This window comes from Aythya fuligula, chromosome 21 (assembly GCF_009819795.1).
Source record: "Aythya fuligula isolate bAytFul2 chromosome 21, bAytFul2.pri, whole genome shotgun sequence".
Classification (NCBI taxonomy): Eukaryota; Metazoa; Chordata; class Aves; order Anseriformes; family Anatidae; genus Aythya; species Aythya fuligula.
Genome location: NC_045579.1, coordinates 2,991,043 through 3,012,252, shown reverse-complemented (window position 1 = coordinate 3,012,252; position 21,210 = coordinate 2,991,043). Strand labels below are relative to the sequence as shown.

The following is a 21,210-nucleotide window of genomic DNA, read 5'->3' as shown; positions in this document are numbered from 1 at the left end:
TTCACTAGGCTTTCTCTGTTAGCACAATGAACAGAACCTGCCAAAGGAGTGTCTTGGGCATGTGTTGGAGACTTTTTCCTTGTGGCTTGGCTGATTCTCTGCATTCTTTTGCTCCATGACATTTAAGTAACCACTGACCTAGAGGACTTTCTCCGCTTTCTCCCACCTCATCTCCCCACAGCACATACGGATGACCAACACCAATCAGATACCTCGTGTGGAAATTAAACTAGCTAACGGAAAATGCCAACCAGCCTTGTCTTCAGCATTTCCACCTTGAACACCTAAAATAAGAGGAGATTCAGATGCTGAGGACAGATGCTTGTAGTCAACCATGCATTTTAAATAATAATGGCATGCTCAAGGGGCTTTTCCTTCTTTTTTTTTTTGTGATAGATGTTGTCCTCTGATAGAAGGACAGAGAAATGGGGCTTGTTTGTTTGCTTTGATTTGTTATTTCATTTTTTTTTTTTTTTTTGAATACCATAGAGGATTATTTTCTAGGAAATCCAGGCAACAGTTAGAGAATGATAGCGTGGGTTTGTTTTAAAGCAGAGGTGCTTCTTCCAGTTACTGATATGGCTCTGTTTGGAAAGCCCCTTTCATTGTGTTTGAGATCAAAACACATCAAGTCTGAAATGAATGCATTTAGATTAAAATACATGCAGGTTGGAACGTTGCTTTTAAACACAGCCTCTTCACCCTTTTCTTTGTTGTTGGTTTTATTACTTACTTGTAATTAAATTGTATGATATAATAGTCTTACTGAAAAGTCAGCAGCAACAGTGAGTACTTTTCACTCCCCATTTTGAGGATGGAAGCTGGGAAGCCTGGTTTCATTTTGGACGTGTGGGATGGGTTTTCTCTTGTCTGAGGTCACTGATTTCACACTGCAGCCTTTCCCTCAGTGAGGGCATCACCACAGTCTTCCCTCTTGTATCCAAGTCATCTGCTTCCACGAAACCTTGCAAAACTTGGTGCATCCTCAGCCAAATTTCATTGAAGTTATCCAGTGGGTTAAAACAATACTGACCCAATTACAATGGAGATGACGTGAATGTTTTTAAAATGCTAGATACGCTCAAAAGTTGTAACTTTTTTTTTTTTTTTTCCTGGAAAACAGGCCAGAAACCCTTCTGTGTTCCCAGTTCTGGGAAAGTATTTCAGATGTGTTTTTTTTGTACTTGGATACTTTGTGTTTGGATCGGATGGACTGACTTCAGTAGTACAACTTTACAGAGGCTAAAGTCAAGTGTGTGAATGGGGCTTTCCAGGCGTTATCTTCCATCGGTTCCTGTCCTTTTGCTAGAAAAACTTATAAAGGAGCTGATCATGGAAAAATAAATAAATAAATAAAAACCCCACCAAAAATAAAGCATACAAATTGCCCTGATTACTGTGTCATTTGAAACAGCATTTTATAAATTGTGAAAATTGCCTAATGGCATAATATTGCACAAAATTAACATATTTTCTAGTCCATTATTTAATTAGGAAAAAGAAGAGTGTAATATATGGACTTTTAAATATTTAGTTGTCTCTAGACTGCAAAGGTGTATATACCACAATCAGCTTTTATAGATTAGAGAGCTTAGAAATTTAGAAGTAAGCTGATAAAATGATGAAAGGTGGGTAGATCTAAAAGTGTGTGTCACACAGCACTCTGAAAATGCCTGTTTTTTGTAGGATGCTATTTTTGAGACTGAAATAGAGGCAGATGTTTAAAAAGGGTTAGACTGTGAATTAAAGATATTTACATCATCCTAGGGGCCCTGTGGCATGCTCTCATCCTTAGTATTCTGTTGTGGTGGCATGGGGGCAGCTTTAAGAAAATCATCAATTATCCTACTTTCAGTCTTTTCTCATTTTTCTTTTTCTTTGTGGTGATAAGGGTGAGAAGAACCCAAAAGAAAACATGGGTGTGAGAATACAAATTTTCATTGTTTTCCCAGGCACCTCAGAAAGGTTTTCAAGGCAGGCTGCCCTTTTTTGAAGTGGCTGACTTTTACTTTTGACAAAACTTTTAGGGCAGATAAGAAACCTGCATGACACCTTAAACCAACTGAAATCTTTCCAGGCATCAGAGCCACAAAGCGTTTTCCAGAATAGCAAAGCAAGGAGCCGAAATGACAGGTATCAGTCCAAGGGTTGACTGTCAGTAGCAGGAATTGATCTCAAGTGGGACTGGATGCTCAAAGATGTATTCTCAAGAGGTAGCTCTGCAGTATGTTGGTGTTCAAATTGCAACATGCAAAGCCTAAACCTTCACTGAGTAACCCCAGGTGGTTGTGAGTTTTCACATGCTCATTCAAACAGGAACAAAATGACTGTACTGAACTACTGAGTGTGTTTCTTACTGAGAACTCTTTTGAGTCTTGGTTGCAGTTCTGAGAGCGTGGACAGGGCAGGGCTTGGACTCATGCCTGGCTCTGGGGAGGTGAAGTGCTCGCTGGGGGCAGCGTAGATGACTCAGGAGTCCGTGTTTCTGCGCAGCCAGCCACGTCCCCAGATGACAACCTTGATGCATGCAACTGACTTAGAAACCCGACAGCTCTGGGGCTAGTGATTGACGTGGTTTTGTTTTGTGTGTGCTTTTTTTTTTTTTTTTTTTAATTTTACTTTACTTTCTTGGGCAGCCCCTTTCTTCCAAATTGTTTTCTCGGTGTGATTGAGTCTCAAAGTCTGTTGCCTGCATGTCTTGAACAGCTGGAGTGATTCTGGACTGAGAAAGCAGACACTGAGCAAGGCTGGGCTGGACCCTGGGAAGACTGCAGACTTCAGGAGAAGCAACATGTCTGTCTGACCTGCGATGCTGGGAGCTCAGGAAAGCTAATGCCACTGCAGATGGCTTCTTGCAGCCTTGTACCGGGACTGTGGCTCCTGCTGCTTCTTCAGGATATCCAGGGAGCCCCACAGGTAAGGCAGGGTGCTATCAGGATCCTGCAGCCCTGGTGGACTAAATAGGACCTAGGAGAGATTTGGGGCAACCCTGGGATGCAGGGCAATTCTGCCCACTACCTGTATGCAGGGTAGTAGGTATGTGTAGAAACAGGCTATGTGCAACACAGGGTGATAAAGGTATAAAGCAGAGCTGTCCCAAAGCAGCCAGGAGAGTTTGTCCTCTCTGGGAACCCTGCAGGCAGAACCAGGGGATAGACAGCTGTGATTTGCACGTTTTCTTGGCATTGCTAGTGTTACTGCACCTCCAGGCATGTCACTGCACCTCCAGGCATGTCACAGCTAGGAAATGAGAAAGATTTCATCTAGGGATGGAGGACTGCTCTCATTTGTTTTGGGTGAATCACTTTTACTTTTGCCCAGAGTGCCAGGTGCTCTCAGGCAGATTGCCTGCAGAACTTGGCTTGGCGGGCTTTTGCTTTGCTACTGTGAGTCAGGGCTGGCAAAGTGAAAGGTGTAGAGGCAAACAAAACAGCAAAATACCTTCCTCTTTACACCCACCCACCCCTCTGACACTGACTTCCCCATGAATGGGCTATCAAATTGAGATAAAATAGACATAGCCCACTAGTCACACTCAGCTGATGCTGTAGGTGCAAGATAGGTTCCTGCTCAGATCATATCGTCTCTTGTGCATTTGTTCCCCCATTCCGCCCTCCTTACCCCTCCTCTGCTTCCTCCCCAGTGGATCATATGGCAACGAGCCCTTGGTGCCTGGCATAAATCCAGGTGGTTTCCGTGGCTGACACTTATGCACGCATGAGAAAAAGAAAAAGGTCAGTCACAGAGGCTCTTTGCATAGGTAAAGTCAGTAGGTAGCTTATTGCCTGCTGGGTTGGATCCTGAAATTGGCCATTTCCCTTGCACTGGAAATATAAACCTATCCTAGCTTAAGACACTTGTCTGTGTATTGTAAATGAATGATATAGCACATCGCATGGGCTATATCACAGGAGATTTTTGGCAAGAAACTGACTCCAGTTAGATCTTTGAAAGTAACCAAGTCTGCATCCTTTTCATAGATGTTTGAAAAGGCTCCTCGTGACTCTTTTGGTAAGAGTAGGAGTTTGCCCTGGTGTCTTTAGCCGTAAATTCCCCTCCCACATGGCAAGCTTGCTCTACTTTGCTCTGGTTTATCTGCCCTGCCTCCATCTCCATCCTGAAGTACATCAATCCCTCTGTTCTACAGGATTACAGCCTGCAGTCTTTACTCATCTGACAAGTACCTAGGAGGACATTCAGATTAATTTGTCTAGTCTGCTGAATGCTAACTGCTTTAGGAGAAAGGTGCTAGAAAAAAAAATGGCATTTGTGCATTTGACATCACTTGTCAAAAATGATGTCAAGAGTTTTGTTCACGAAATGAAAAGGGCAGAGAGAAAATTTGGTTTTCTAATACTCACTGTCAACTTTCAAACTCATAACAAAATCACCAGTTATCTGGAATAAGTACGTAGATCTTGGTGGGATAAGCAGTTGGCTTCTCGCTATCTTTATTGCATCAATCACAGCAAACTTGGCTTTTGCTGCTAGTGGAATACAAGTGATACTATGTAATGCAAGCAAGTCACAGCTTACTGGTTGTATTTTAAACCATATTCCACCTCAGATCAACCTGCAGTTTGGGATTTGGTTATTTTAATTTTCAGTTAGCTCTCACTTGTTCATGTCTCTTCTGTTGAGCATAAAGCTTGACTACCTGAAGTCTTAGATTATCAGCTTCTTTCTTTCATACTATCAGAATTTGGTTAGAAGCTTGAAAGGGAGTCAACTGTTTTGCTACAGTATTACTCAGTTCTAGAACAGCCAATACTGATAACTTTTTTTTTTTTTTTTTTACCGTAATATGCTTTCTTTCTGACTTACAGCTTATTTGTAGCAAGCTGATTTCTTGCTCTGCCTCACCATCACTTTTTCTCTATGAGCTCAAAAGACCATAAATAAATGAGTCAAACCTTACCCTGACTGAATTGTAGAGTAGCCCACTGAATTCAGCACCGTCTTTGCAATGGCCATTACTTAAATTGAAATAGCAAATGTGTTTGTAGTTTCAAGGATAGTGAGAAGACCCCCAAAAAGTATATTTTCTAAAAGAAATTCTCAAAAATAAACACTGAAAAAGGAAAATGCTTTGTATCAAATATGTCTGTGGGGTTTTTATTATTAGGAGGCCTTAATTAGAAGCATTTTAAAGAAAGCCAAAAAAAAGAAAGGCAGTGGTGAAGGGGGGTTGGCCTGATGGCTCAATGAAAGAACAAGGCCAAGGGATCCCTGGCCATCCCTTTGTAGAGCAGTCCAAACTGTTATGAACTGTAGTCTTTTCTTTTGGAAAACGTATTCCAGCTCATGCTAAATCAGGTACCTTTCTTTGACTGCAGTCATAGGAGGGTTCATGAAATTCAGTCTCTATCTCCCTCCAATTTAACCGGATGCTAAACTGAATTGAAGAGCTCCTGGTATTGGAGCAAAAGCAGGCACAAAGTACTAACCTGATAGAGACGTGTGGCTTGTTCAAGTTTGTTCCAAAAATGTGAATGGGTTAACATCACTGTGGTAGGCTTTCTGCTACACCGGCACTTGTTTACTGTAACAGCTTACCTTCTTGTTCAAATATTTATCTGTTCTTCTACAACTGTCATAAAGACGCAGTAACTCTACACTGTGTCCTCAAGTCCAATCCAGATCAAAAGAATTCTGATATAGCAGATCCAGAAATTATATCCGCGAGGTTTCATGGTGCGTGTGTGCACAACAACAGTCACGCAAAGGGGAGGCCCTGCTCCTGGCTACACAATGCCACCGACTCTCCTGCCCTGAGTGAAATGAATGTGCAGCCACAGGGTGCATTGTTCCACTGCAGTAACCCTCTGAAAATCCAACTTCACCAATTCTAACAGCAGTTTTCATTCAAATCAGCTCCTACAACTGATTCACGCTCTGAAAACATAGTTGGCCTGCCTTAAACAGTCATGGAGTTAGAGGGGAAGGAAAACGTGTGTAAAAAGCAAGAGAGGAAGTGGGATTGCATCCTGGGATGGCAAAGAGATTAACAGGATTAGCATAATTGCAGTAGACATGTATTTCCACGTTGCTGGCCCATTCTTAGCACAGATCCATTCATACAGTTTACTCAAGCAGCAGGAAGCACAAAGACCTGCTCTCCATCAATGTAGGATTCCTCACCCCCAGCCCCCAATACTGCTGTGATCTTTCTTGAATGTTAAAGTTTTAGTATTTTACATACATACTAAAAGAACTTTACAAGTAGAGATAGAGGTGTGGTGGTTGTTTGTTTTTTTTTCTCTCACTGGTTGATTTTACTCCCAGATTACAGGTACGGGCCAGGCAGGATATAAGGATTTGAAAGATTCCAATGGCGTATTTATATACATGGCTTTTTGACTGTTGGACAATACTACATATCATTGGGATAAAACTTAGTGTTTCTTCTGAACTGTTTGCTTCCCTGTTTTTCGGGGAACACTAGAAGGTGTCACAGATGCTGCCTTAAAAAGTGAAATTGTGCTAGGATTTTGAATTTCTCTGGGTAAAGATGCTGAGTCCTGTTTCTGTCTGTCTTGCGAAATGTGATATTGCAGAATTCTGCCCTTGCAGAAATGAGGACAGTAACTTCTCTTTGTTCTGTAAAACTTAGTGGAGGTTTCCTTGATGAAGCAAAGCCACAACCTAGTTGCTGATGAATATGAATTATACCACATTCTTCGGGGTTTCTAGGCATTCCAGGAAAAGGTGGGAACTATCACATCCACATTCTTCCCACAAAATAAGCATTAAGAAACAAAAATGATTAAGTGAATCTCTTCTCGCTGACTAATTGACTATTTCTAAAAGTGTTTTGGAGCCAGGGGAAATAGCACCAGAAATATACCAGAAATGTCTTAATGCTAAGGTTTCTGTTGGCAAGGAGAGCAGTGAATGTATAATGCACTTTTCTTTCCCATGTCACATTCTTGAGCTCTCGTATTATAAAGCACCACTTTTTACATGAGTTTTTCCCTTTTCTCCTCAGTGTCCTCATGATTCCTTCCCTTCTTTTAGGTGATGCCTGTTCTGATTAAGGCATGATAAGAGGGACATTTTCTTTAATGGCTACCATCAACTCAGTCACAATTCTGGAAACCCAGCAGAGCAGACTCTCACAGCTGCAGCTGTTGGTAACGCAGCTCAAAACAGGTCTAGCCTCAGTATGTATGCTGGGGAGATCAATGCTGCTGCCACTGGTGGGAATTTTCCTCAGAATTTCCCTCACCTAAAAAGAATCAGTATTTGCCGTCACCAGATTCCTTTATAGCTGCAGTGTAACAGGACAACTTCTGAGAAAATTGCTTACCCACTTTGGACTGGACAGATGGTTTTCTGTTCCACTGGAAAAGCTTGAGAGAACACAAGGTATAAGTTCTGCTGTAGTAAACTAATGTAGCCTAATAGGCGTTGGCTTCACCTTAGCAATTGAACTACTAGCAGGATAAGAAGTGTTTTCAGCGCTAATGGTGACTGGCATTATGCATTCTGTCCTGGAACAGTGAAAGAAACATGCAGTAAGTATTTTGCAGCCCTTACAAATTCGGATGGATTAGGTGGTTGAAGTCTAGATTTCTGCCATTAAGAAGCAGCCAACAGTTGAGGAATGAACCACCCCTTCTGCCCCCAAGAACCAAAAAAAACCAAAAACAAAACACAACAAAAAAACCCACCACCAACAAAAAAACCCTCCACCACCAAAAAAAAAAAAAACAACAACACAACACATTAGTCCTATCACTTTGAATCTTCCTGCAGAGTGATCTAAGGATTTAAGATACTGGTCAAATCAAGAACATGCAGCTTTCCAGAAGTACTGAATCATGAAGGGAGAGAGGGAGAGAGGCTGGTAAAGCTGCAATCCAGAATCCCCTGTGCTTCTTGTTGAATTGTTTCCAGCAATCTCTTCCTAATTTGAGCTCCTGAGCTCATCAAAATCTCAGAAGTCAAACAAGCTAACTTCCTACTGCAAACTTGCACCCTAACTGTAGAAGAGATATAAGACGTGGTATTTTGCATGTGGGAAGAGTAGTTACAGGTGGTGAAACTGAGGTAATTTACATATTCAGTCACTGAGTGGGTAACTTACCTCAGTTCTGGCCTTTTGCTACCCACTAATAATGCATATTTTTCTTCCCTTTCTACATATGTTTAGCTTGCTACCTTTCATTTTAGTTCACTTATTACTCTGACATTGATTACACACAGAAAAATAAAACTATTACATTATCTTTTTATGGCTGACATTTCTTAACTTTTTCCCAAATGTAGCCTAATCAGTCAGATCTGTTTAGAAACTTAGATGGCATCATCATTTTATGGAAGACTGGCATCTTTTGAGACCTTGGCCATTCACCTCTGCCATTCGTTCAAGGCATGTTCTTTGGGCACTGATTTGTTTAATTCCTCCACAAACTCATGGGAGTTTAGGGTGGAGAGTGGTCTTATGGAAAGATTTTTTTATTCTATATGAGACATGAAAATTTCAAATTGAGTTTACAAAAGACATTTTGCAGGTAGCTGTGAATTAGAAGTGGTGGGCTCAGAAGGTGGTTTCTCAGACATAGAATTGTGCATGTTATGATTTGTTAAAATGACCTTTTACAGCAGAACACCTTGGGGTTGCCTTGTACAGGTGGCTGCAGAGCTGTGTTTTTAACTGGATGCTTCACAGCAGCATTTGTTGTGAAGCTACAGGTGTTATGGAGTACGTTACGGAGTATCTAGTAGGCTGTAGTATATAGCTGCCCTCTTGTGGAAGGAAAAAAATTGTTGAGGACTTTCATATGCATATTTACATAATTGTGCAGTAGTTACATGTAATTCAGGCAGTAATTTATCCCAGCGCTAGCATCAGGGGAAAATTCATAATCCCGGTTTGCACCACATTACCTATGAGCTGCGTCTTGTCCTCAGCTCAGGATTTCAGTATTTTAGTCAGGATCACTTTTTAAAAAGCAGCTCTTCAGTCACACTTGTAGGCAGAGATTATTCCTTTAGCCCCCTAAAGAGGCAATTACACGATCTGTAAGTTTATATGCTGTAGGTTTACATGTTTATATCATTCAAGAATTGTGTCCCCATTCTGATTTAAAGTTCAGCATCATTTGAAGCCAGAGTTGGTTTTCTAGTAGAGCAAGGAAGAGAAGATCAGTTTTTTGTGGTAGTGTTTTACAGATCTTAAAGAGAAATTAATCCGGGATAATTTACATATAGCAAGGATGCTGTTGTTTCTTAAGTTTTCTCTGTAAAACTAGTCAGTCCACTTCATACCCCTGAAATGACTCCTAAATAATCCTGTGTGTAAGTGTGACTGGTCTCACTGTGTCATTTCCTGTTATTTAATTTAGTCTTAGATGGCTGGCTAACCGGGGTGCTTCTACACGCCGATGAAAGGAGATTCCACTTCCTTTTCCTATAGTCTGAGGCTTCCTCTTAAGAAAAGACAAATACAGGGTACACATGTGTCAACTTGACCTGAGTCGGGCTGAGCAACCAGATCTCTGCTATTTCCCCCGTACAGTAAGGTAGAAAAAAGCGCTTTGTAGGGAGGCTCTGTGGCCTCGTGGTTAGTGCACATATGTGAGGCAGGATTTCTCAGTTCTGTTATCAGAGCTCAACGAAATTTAATGGTTTCAGTGTGTTTCTATTTCTTGTACTTCTGTTAATTTCCTCCTCGACTGAAAGTTCCTGTTTTCTCATACAACTTGGGGCAAGTTATTTAACTGATTTATTTATTTATTTGCTTATGGTCCAGCCATGAAAAGAACAACATGTTAAACAGGAGACTGTGGTTTTGAGATCAGTTAGTAAGATTCTGCACGGCATACAAAGGCAGTAGGAGACACTAGGTATTCTTTTTGAGGCTGGTGGGAAATTCACCTTCAGAAGGTGGGATGTACATTTCTTAAAATATTTGTTAACTGTCCTACCAGTATCCTGTGGGAAAATCTCTGGAGAATCTGCTGATTCAGTCTTTACAGAAAAAAAGTTGCCGGTTATATCTTGCAGCAAATAATGAAAATGAAATTATCAGATACCAATATTTGTAGGGGATTATTAGGGGAGATGCCAAATTCAAAAATCAGACTTTCTCATCAGAAAACCTGTAGTGCTGTAATTTCCCACAGTCCATAGTCACCCTGCTGTATGCAAATGAAGCCTTATTCTCTGCTTTTTGGTACAGTTCAGAGCAGAGTGATTTTTTCTAAGCTAATATTAGAACTGTTGTGGCTTTTTTTATTTTTAATCTAAACAAGTATCAGTTATGTAATCAAATTGAGGGTTGCTCGTGAAAACCTTCACTCACAAAAGAAGTGGGATTAATTATTTGAATAAGGGCTTCACTGTGTGAATAAATATTTGTAGCTTTATTACCAAGGCAAAACCCACCTGTTCTTAGTGTAGGATTTGTCCCCAGATGAAAAGTGAGACAATGTATTGATTTACAGTAAACATATCTTTAGGTTGCTAAACTCAGATGTTATGAGTGGATAAATAACTGAACCGAAAGATTTGTTTGCTGCATTGATAAATAGTGTGAGAGCAGCTAAGCACAGTAGGGGAAACAAACAGGAAGAAGTATGAAAACACAGATTCAAAGATGCCTAGAAGTACAGATGTGTAGGGTTAACAAACATGACAGGATATGAATAACCAATATAGGAACAACTGCAAATATAAAGAATGAGCTTTGTGGGTTACAGCCAATTTAGCTAGCCTTAGGTGATGTTCACTATGGCACCACTTCTCATTTCTGTGCAGAGCTGGAAATCTATTACAGATATTTGGGGATTCTGTTTTTTATTTTCTAAAAAGTTTTTAAGTCAAGATGGGATCATTTTAAGGACAGTGATTTTTAGCCTTTTTTCATCTGTTAACTGCAACAAGGTTTTTAAAGGAGAGGTAGACTGCTACACAAACTTACCTTGGTAAGCTTTACTATCTTGTACCTAAGTTTCAAAGAGTGTCTAGAGCACTGGCTGAAAAACATTTTGGTAGAGCAATGCCACTACACATTTTATTGCATGAAACAAGGAGTTAATTTCTCAGCTCTGAAATGCTTGATGAAAAGGTCAGGCCACAGTATTCATTCCGTATGTTTGAATCACTTTCAGAGAAAAGAGCCCGCTAAGTGAAGATACATACTGGATCATTGCTAAATACACTGAATATTACAATATTTGCTTAACTTTATGGACAGCAGTTATCTAGATGTTTTAGAGGATGGTTGAATTGTCAAAAATCTGTAGGCTTTTCCCTACCATTTGTAGTCACCATAATTCGAGACCAGTGCTGGATCTGCCCTAATTGTTTTCTAATTGTGTCTTTTCTGTTTAAATTTCTAGCCATCGCTCACCTCATCTCGTTCCTGTGATACACACAAGAATTGGTTCTATGATGAAACTTTACAAAGGTGCTGTTACCGGTGCCCCTCAGGTCAGTATGTTTATGATGCAGTCAAATTAACATGGAGCCTTTCTCATAGACGTAGTATGAACTGGGTATATCTGCAGAATTGCGTTTTGACCCTGAAGTGCAATTTTGTGAACCATGATCTGGTGTGGATCCAGATAGGAATTTGTTCTCCACTTCCCTGCTCCTGTTCAGTCTGCATTCAAGCAGTCTAAATTGCAAACAAGATAACTTGCAATTATTATTTTTTTAGTTGATTGACACTCAGAAGTAGCTAGAAGTAGCAGGTGTAAGAATTAATTTCAGTTTGCCTCAGGGTATGAAGTAGCGTAATGATATTAGGCTGAAGATGTTTCTGATCAGAGACACAAAGTATAAAGTGATTGTGCAGAAAATCTGTCATTGTCCTAATATTCAAACCAGTTTAGAAAGCATCTCACATGAGGAATGGAACATTCACTCATCAGGGGACAGAGTGAGCTTTGCCAGATGCTAGCTGTGAGTCGGAGGCATATGAGCTCAGAAGCAGGAAACATCTTAGAGAGACAAGGGTTCTGGAAACGTCTGAAACGCTGTGGGTGGGACATTTGATGGTACTTCACCATCATCAGTCTCTTCTTTCAGAAATGTTTTCTCTTCTCTCTCTCTCTCTCTCTCTCTCTCTCTCTCTTCTCTCTTTCTTTTTTTGGAAAGGAAATTCTTGACATTTATATGTGCTCTAATAATACAGAGAGGTTTGGTGCTTGGTTGCTAGCATTTGCATGCTAGGGACATCCTGTATTGCTTCTGGGCACATCACTAGAATCATTCAGAAAATGTATGAGAAAGCAAGACCAAGGGATGGAGAAACTGGTCCTGTAAAAAAGGAAAAGGGGCAAGGACTCTGAGCCAGTTCCAAGCAAAGAAGCTCTTTTCTCCTTTAAAACCATACTTTGCAAATCCTAATGTCTGTCTCAGACATCTTTTGCCATCCTCCAGGGTCTCCTTTACAACAAAAACTTATAAGAATCTTTTTTCATTTTAATCTTCCGCTACTCCTTCAGACAATAACACATTCATATCTGCTACTAACTCAACTTCTCGTTGCAAAGAGTAGCTTTTCTAAAATTCCATTTACTCCAAGTGGATGTATTAGAGTCTTGATGCAGTCTGGCTTTACTTTCCTTGGTGTTCCAACCTACAGATGTAGAGCTTTCCATCTGAGCACACTGGCTCAAGTGTAAGCCAAATCATCTGTTTCAAAGTTAATTTCAAGCTCAATTTCAATATAAACTTTAAACCAAACCTCATAAGATAATTCTAATTGATTTCTACAATTGCCACATTTTTCTCAGGTGCTTAATTCTTCAGGTAAAATGACACTTCATACCTTGGACACCAGAAGAACGTTGTCTTTCTGTTCATCACAGAACAGAAAAAAGCCCCCTCTCAAAGGGAGGAATAGAGACTTTCACATGAAATAATAATGTTGCACCTTTCTTCTGTTTATTTTGTTTATATTTTACCTTTTATCTTTTCTTGTTATTGTTGTTCTGGGGGCTGTTGTTGTTGTTTTTGCTTTTAGACTCTAAATCAGATATCTAACTCTATGAGATAGTATTGCATTCAACACTGAAGATCATTTCCTCCTCACAGTTAACAGCAAATCCTCAGGAATGAATGAACACACGTATTCTAAAAAGGAAAACACTTGTTTCGTCTACTTACTTCCAGTACATTTTTCTGTACATACAATTGCAGCTGGTATTCCTTCTGCTTGGGCTTTGATCTGGTTGTTGAGCTATTAACACAGTGAAGGACAGTACCAGAAGATATGACTGGACAAGCTTCAGAGCTTGTCTACTTGGGGCACACATCCCCCAAGAGAGGGGGAAATTTGCTGTTTCATGTGTACAGGAAGTCTCAAATAACTATAGTTCAAGCTTTTGGGACATTGTGGGAGGAGGAAGGAAATAACACACACGTGGAGGTAACTTGCCTGCAGCTTGAGTGCTGAGATTCAGACCACTCCAGCAATCGTCCCCAACCTTCAAAAGGAAATCTCAGACAAGTAGTTTTGAGGAAGTATGAGTGATGTGTTTTAAGCTTGTCTGGTCATATTTGTAGGGCCAAATATAACATAGCTGGTTTTACTTATACTCCCACACCATGCTTGCCAAAGCAAATAGTAGGTGAGTTATTTTCCTGCCAGGTCTTCCATGCCTGTGGTTAATTAACCCTTTACAACTGAGTGATGCAGTCTGGTGCTGAAAGTGGGATATATTTCTCTCCTGTTTACTACCCATGAAACATTCAACTCTGCCTATCTTTATGTTGCTGTTTTAGCTTTTCCTTTTGCTTCTGCAGCTGTCACTTTTCCTTACCGTTGTGGTTTAACCTTACAGGCAGCTAAGCACCACACAGCTATTCACTCACACACCCCCGCCCCAGTGAAATGGGCATGAAAACTGGGGAGGTTTCTGAACAGGTATCCTTCACATTTTGTTTTTCTTTCTCCAGGGTATGCTAAAAGGAAAGCCTGTCCCATGGACCCAGCTGAAGACTGCATGAGATGTGGACCTGAACAATATCTGAACGAAGAATCCCAAAAGCCACATTGTGATGCTTGTGTGTCATGTACAAAAGGTATTTGATTTACTTTTTATCACGCATACTTTACTATTAGAGCCACTCTAAATATTCTCTTTATTAGCATTTTATTAATTTAGAATTTCCAGCAGCAAAGTTATCTGTCCTTGGCTACTGCTCTAGAGAGCAGAATGCTACCTTGCACATAACGAGTACCACTTCTTGTTTGGCCTGGGACTGCCTGAAAATTCTGGCATCTAATGCCATCCAAGTCTGATTTCTGCTTTCCATCTTCTATTACAAACTGTTGTCTACAGCTTTGTCCAGTTGTGCATGATTTAAATTGCCATCGCAAAGAGTGCCAGCAGCCCGTTCTGCTTCCCAAGCCTTTGAAATGGTGTTGCTCAGCTTTGCCTCCTGCTTTGCCTTTCCCTTGCAGGGTGATTGTTTGCTACTCCATCTGTTTCTTTCCTGCAGAATCTGACCTTGTGGAGAAAGTGCCCTGCTCCTTCAATTCTAGCCGCGTGTGTGAGTGCCGACCAGGTCTGTTCTGTCAGACTGCTGTTAAGTACACCTGCATGCGATGCCAGCAGCACACTGCTTGCAAGCCTGGTTTTGGAGTCAAAGTCAGAGGTAGGAATTCCTCCCTATCTAGTTTGTCTTTTCTGATCTTGGCCATAGTCCTGGACCTATGGCATTTTGGTTAGTCAGTCATCAGTCATTGTTTTCATTCAGGCACCTCAACAACTGATGTTGCTTGTGAAGAATGCCCCCCTGGGACCTTCTCTGACCAAACCTCCAGCACTGACATCTGCAAGCCCCATACTGAGTAAGTCCATAGCTTTTTGAAGTGTTTAACTGATTAGCTGAAGCTAATAAAAGACCCAAAGGGACTCCTGTCACTTCTTCTGGTGCAAAGTATACAAATTCATTTTAGAGGCAATGGGATAGCTTTGAGCCTATGTGCAGAGTTTTGAAGGCCCCTCGTTATGCTTGTTGCACAGCTCGATACTGAAGGAAGGAAGGACTCTCCCTTGCCTCATTTTCTGCTCTCTGCGTATGGTTAGTTTATATGCACAAGTGATTTTCAGGTTGGCATCCAGGTTAAGAATCAGTGCCACAGAGGTGAGGTGGAAGTTAATGACTTCCTGACCAAAAGCAATAAATGCACATGGTACAAAAATGACCAAAGTGATGTTTGCTGTATAGAACACCTTAGCATATATCAGAGCATTTTCTGTCAGTGCTGATACACTGTTCTCTCTTTCATTCCCTAGCTGTGCCAAGTTAAACAAAGTAGCACAAAGCAAAGGAAATGCCACACATGATGAGGTTTGCCTGGACCAGTTGCCCACCTACCTCACCCCAGGCACTTTCTCCACCAGATTCAGCAATGAAACAAATAACTCTGACCTACTGAGGCTTGAGGCAAACTTGGTCACTATTTCTAGTGCTCTTTTAAGTGCTGCAACAACTGAAAACCCCAGTTCTACTCCCAAGGAGAATGCTCCGGCTGGTACTCTTCCCACCTCAGACAAGGGGGAGACAACAACAGGAGGTAACGAAGATTTACTCTTTCTAGCATATTTTACTTGTACGTATCTTTAGTAAAAACAATTTTTATGTGAGAGCTTCCTGCAAAACCCTTATGACTTTTAAAATTATATCCATCAAACACACAGATCTGCTGAAAGTAGGCAGTGCTGACAGAAAAGGCAGCACTCTGCCTCTTCTTGAAATCACTGTCCTCCTTTTCCCCTTCTGAGCAGTAGGTCTTGTTTGGGGAGTGGTTTTCTCTGTGATGCTGCTACTGGTGGGCATGCTGTTGTTTTGGAAATGGAAGATGTGCAAGAAACGAATCCTCATCCTCAAAGGAAAACGTGAGTTTTTAAAGCTGTAACACATAGCATGCTGTTTAACCTCCAAGGACATGCCACCTGGGAACTATAATATCCTAAAACTTTGTGGAGGCCAGTAGGGGAGATGATATTTACAAGCACCTGGTGAAGACAGGCCAAATGTTCTAGGCAATCTGTGCAATACGTTGGAGAACCTTAGAAAAAGACTGAAACAGCTGTTAGTTTATGGAGGAAGATGCGAAAAGCTGGGTGGGGAAATGGTAATGGGTGATTTTTTTCTCTCAGCGCAAACATATTAATATAAAAATCAATATTAAATGATGCCTGAAGTCTTTTGTGAGTATTTTCAGCTTCCTGGGAGTGGGCTGGACTTGGAACCTGTTTACTGATTGTGACTCTCTGTAGCTTTGCGTAGAGTTGCATGTGGGGTGTGCCTGCATAACTACATTCCCTCTTTAATAGAAAGCAGGATGTGCAATTTGTAGGTTGCTTGTAGGCCTTGTGGGTGTGGTAAACCTGTTATAGTCCCTGTGCTCCACGATGAGTTTTGTTAAATGAATGTTTTATTTTATCAGCACATCTCACTTCACACAAATCCAGGATCAGATCTGACGGTGAGTGACTGACTGACCAGAGATTGTAATACATATGATTAAAGAATAAATGGCTAGTCTTAATATGGAGTTTTAATTTATGAAACTTTAAAACATGGAACCAATTTAAGTCAAATGAATGTACCTGTAGATATGCAAAAGGCCAGTCCTGTGCAGGCAAGTACTGCTGTGAATATGACAAGCCACTAGATGGCAATTTTTTCCCATTGCACCTGAGTGACTGGGTGATGCAGCAGTGTGGGGAGGCTTTGCTGGAAAAATGTCAGGTTCATTTCTGTGCACTCAAATATGGGAGATGTGTTCCCAAAAAAGTGGACGTTAGCCATAGGAATCTATATATATCTCCTGGATTACAGCCATTTTGCTTAATTAACTAATCCCCTCTTAGCATTTCCACTTCCACTGACTGCTCTATTCTCGTCTATTGTGGTAGATATTTCTGATCACCATACATCAGAGCATTTTCCACTCATTTATCCAGGAATATGATTTAACACCTCTCACATGAGCTCAACTTTCTCAAAGTGGAATTGTTGCTTCCTGATTTGCTTTACACATTAGGAACTGGTGCTCTGCAGCATTATAGAGTTGATGTTGAGAATAAAGGTGGATGCATGTCAGAGCTAAATTAGTAGGCCCGAGCCTGTCTAGCTTCATGGTATTGTAAAAGGATGCTGAACACTCCCTTTTTCTCAGCTCCCTTCTTTCCCCAGTGTTCCCTTCCTCCACCCTTGCATAAAATCCCACCTTCTTTGTATTACTGACCACACAATGACCTGATGCAACTTGTTAATCCAGTAGAAAGCTATTCACTTTTTATTTTTTGATTTATTTATTTTGATAAGACAGTCTTCTGCTTCTTTAGAAAGCTTAATCAGTTCATCATGTGATTAGGTGAACACCAGTTTTGGTGTGTGGAAAGTGATAGGACCTCACATGGTTGGCAGCAATGTGTCACTGCTTCACCTCACCCCTACCATGGAAGTGTGTCCTCAGTGGTAAAGAAAGAAAGATACAGGTGAGTTAGGTTGTAGAGTAGTTTAGGACATGGGTGGGTGATATTTCAGAGAAAATATTAATGTTCTTGTGATTGCTGTGAATTCTCTTCTGATAATTTTTCTTCTTTCCATTGCAGGTTCTGATCTGGTGAATGGTATTCCGAAACAGATCCCTTTCTTTTCCAATGTAAATAACTAACAATATTTTTTAAATGTTCTGTTAAAAAGGTCTTTTTATTTGTCATTTTCTCTGTAACCTGTGATCCCCCAGGTGCAGAGATGAGACATACTAGGGATTGCTACTTTCATGTCTTGGGCTCCGTTTAATGTAGTGTTAAATAATGTATTTCTGCCAGTTTTGCTTCTGAAGGGAGTATATAAATTTGGACAATATCTTCTTAAAGTTCTTCCTGAACCAAATCCCTTCAAATTCTTACTTCCAGAATCTACCTTTCTTACTGATGTTATATTCTTTGCTGAAAGGTGCCACTGAGCCTCAGTCCCCATAATGCAGCTGCTACTGTATTGCAGGGTAGCATGCTCTGCAACAGAGCATGCAGTATAAGACATGCAACAAAAAGTCAGAGTAACAAATAAGCAGATTTACAAAGGTTCATCAGAATCTAAATTGCAGACGAGGCAAGTTGAATTTTCCAAAGCATCCACTCAGGTTCAGGAAACTAGATTTCAGTGGAAGTAAGGTACATTCTTGCAAATCTCACAAAAAATAAAATAAAATCTGTGCATTTAGCTTAAGAATGCTATTTTTAAATATGGCCTTAAGTAATACAGGAACCTAATTCAAAGGAACTTAAGTTCCTCTATCTGTTAGACACTTTGAAATTTTTTACTCCCTGTGACAGTGGTGCTGTTATGTTGTTCTGGCTGCTACAGAAGAATTCAATAGACCTGTTACAATGTTCTTTTTGCATTGACCCTATTTCTACTCGTCTCTTTGTATTTGCAGATCATGCTTACTACTGATCAAGGGCCAGAAGAGAAGGAGCTAATTGAAAGAAACCTTCCTTTGGAAACCAATAACAACTTGGTTTCCAGCACAGAAAAAGCTTATAGTCCTGATCTGAGTCTGACTGATGTGACACAGAGCAATGGAAATGCCCCAGATTGCCCTGTCGATTCTCGAGTGAGAGATCACACAAATAATCGAATTGGTAAATCTTGCCTTTTTTTTTGCTTTTTTCTTTTTTTTTTTTTCCAATTTTTAAGCCACAGGAACATATCATTCTGAAACTATTAGTAAGCTGGAAAATTATCTGAAGCTCTTAACAGAGCTGGTCCTGGACACTTGACGTTGTTTACCATATGCGGGTTGGGTTATTTCATGTGTGTGGGGTATGTATGTATGTATTTACTTATTTATTTATTGCTGTGAGTCAAATCCAAGGAGTTACAATGGCTAAGCTGATCCAGAACTGTTTTCTTAGGGTTGCTGGGATCCAGTCATGCTTTTCTAGAGAGCAAGAGGAGACAAAGCACAGAAAGAACAAGGAAAAGGAAAAGCAGAAAATGTATTTTCTGTTTTTAGTGCCACAGATCAGCAAAGATTTTTGTTATTATAAGCAGTTCAAAAAACAGGCTTTTGCAAAATGCCAATTCCCTGAATTGGGAGAGAGAAGGCTGTCTGGGGAGGCAAGGTAGTCAAAGAAATGAAAACCAAAACTTCTTAGCATTCCCTACATTTCTGTACAGTGTTGAACTTTGCCCAAGGACTGCTTTTAATACAGTTATTTTTGCTTTTCAGAACAGCAGGAACATAAACATTGAACTATCCATAGCTATCTTCCCCAGATCCCAGTTAGTTGTTTCTTCTACAAGATTCTTGTGAATATCTTCCTGCCTTTTCTGATCTGTCTTTCTCCTGTAGTCCTTCAGCTTCATTACAGGAGGGCTAGAGCTACTTGATCTAGAATGGCCATAGTCCCCATGGCAGTGATCCAAAACCACAGTGTGGCTTAAAATGAGCAGGCCGTCTTTATCGCTCAGTATGTTCAATACTTTTATTATAAAGAGATAAAGAAATAGGCAAAATGTGTGAGTTACATAAGCTTTAGTGGGTTAGTGAATTCTGTGTTTTCACAGTGACAGACTTGATATGCATACCTCTGATTTTAAAAAAAAGAAGTAAATAAAAGTTGCGTAACAAGTTAAAATTTTGCATGGAAAGGAACCATCTCTAGGGACAGCCATATTGTTACCTATGCTCAGCACTATTTTCTTTCTTCCTCAGAAAGCATATACATCATGAAGGCCGATACTGTTATTGTGGGGTCCATTTCAGAAGTGCCTGGTAGCAAGAACTGTGCTGCTAGAGGATGTGAAAGTGATGATATCCAGGAAAACATGGAAGAGGAATTGGCGATGCACTATCCAGAGCAGGAGACAGAGTCTTTTCCAGGGAATGATGTCATGGTTCCTGTGGAAGAGGAGGGAAAGGAATTCCATCACCCCACCACTGCCACTGAAAAGTGATAGCCCACCAAGAAGGTGTGCAGCTACAAAAACACCCAGTGTGACACTAAGCCGAAATCTACAACAAGGGAGGCAAACACATAGTGTCTTAAACAATCTGAAAACTCATGTAAAACACCAAAAAACATTCAGACAAAGAGCACTATAACCTATTTCATCTAACTAATGAGAGGATTATCCAAACTGCTGGCCTTTGTAGATCATATCAAATATTTTCTCTTTCCCTTGCTCTCCCAGTATCATGCTGGAAACAAAGTTGAATCAAAGCTACAAAATTCAGAGGACTTCTGGATGCTAACTCAAATTTCACAGCTTGTTTTCTCTGTGTGAAGGACTGGATCGAAACCTACATTTGATTACTTCTATTAGCTATTAAAATTCTGGCCATAATTCCAAGTTAATCTTGACAACCAGCCACGTTTCACATATTGGTTCTGTTCTTTTACCAACACTTCCAATTTTGACGCAGATTTTGTAACATCCAGTATTTTTTTAAGGTCTCCGCACTTGAATGAAAGTGATGATAATTTCAGTTTTCACTAACAAATAGGACTCTTGCCTTGTGGACTTCATAAGGAAACAGGATCAACAAGCTTGGAAAACAGAATGCAAATAAAACTAGTTGAAGTCCATTGTACTTTAGGCCAATCCTTCTATTTTTGTCACATCTGATTCATGTTTCTAGACTATTTCAAATCGTTAGTAAGCACAGAAAATGGACTCTTCTAATGGAAGCCAAACTAGCTGAACATTTGGATGTTGAATGAACTATGGCCAACGTGAAATCTATAAAAGGGGAAATAAGGAAAACTTTTTCTATAAAAAATTAAGGACTGAAAAATAGGCTAGCAATTACTTCTTGTCACATTGTCAGTATCTGCTTGCTTTAGAAAAATTGCTCATAATCATCAGAGTGACACTGAATTGTATATGTTCTTTAAAATAATTCTGTTTGGTTTTGTGGTCAACTGCCTTGTGTTACGCAGTTTCTCAAAGTTCATGCTGCTTGTTTGATAACTGTAAATGTAATAGTGCTGACTATGTTTTTGCACAGGACAGTGGAAAATGAGCAAGATGACAAAGTGTGCCTTAACAGTAAAAAAAGGAACCACAAAAACAATTACTTGCTTTGTAGTTTTACCCTGGACAGAGTACTGTAATAACAGCTGTGCAACTTCAGTGTCTTTTGTCTTAGAAGAAACAAAAGGAACGTAAAGGCGTACAAAACACCTTCCTGAGCAAGACTCCCAGTACAAGTTACCTACT

At 40.3% G+C, this 21,210-nt stretch overlaps 1 protein-coding gene across 1 annotated transcript; it reads left to right on the top strand.

Moving 5' to 3' along the window:
- Positions 1-2,844: 2,844 nt before the first annotated feature.
- TNFRSF8 (TNF receptor superfamily member 8) lies at positions 2,845-20,777 on the top strand. Its single transcript, XM_032201518.1, has 9 exons — positions 2,845-2,916; positions 11,349-11,439; positions 13,915-14,040; positions 14,461-14,616; positions 14,719-14,812; positions 15,261-15,541; positions 15,756-15,871; positions 18,401-18,626; positions 19,703-20,777. The coding sequence occupies exons 1-9, from the start codon at positions 2,845-2,847 to the stop codon at positions 19,942-19,944; spliced, it is 1,404 nt and encodes a 467-aa protein (XP_032057409.1). The 3' UTR covers positions 19,945-20,777.
- Positions 20,778-21,210: the final 433 nt, after the last annotated feature.

Bases quoted from the DNA above. Each gene is read 5' to 3' on its own strand.
- TNFRSF8 (XM_032201518.1), top strand. From the start codon at position 2,845: ATGGCTTCTTGCAGCCTTGTACCGGGACTGTGGCTCCTGCTGCTTCTT. The intron at 14,041-14,460 runs GTATTTGATTTA...TCTTTCCTGCAG, and splicing joins TTGTGTGTCATGTACAAAAG to AATCTGACCTTGTGGAGAAA. The intron at 15,542-15,755 runs GTAACGAAGATT...TCTGAGCAGTAG, and splicing joins GGGGGAGACAACAACAGGAG to GTCTTGTTTGGGGAGTGGTT.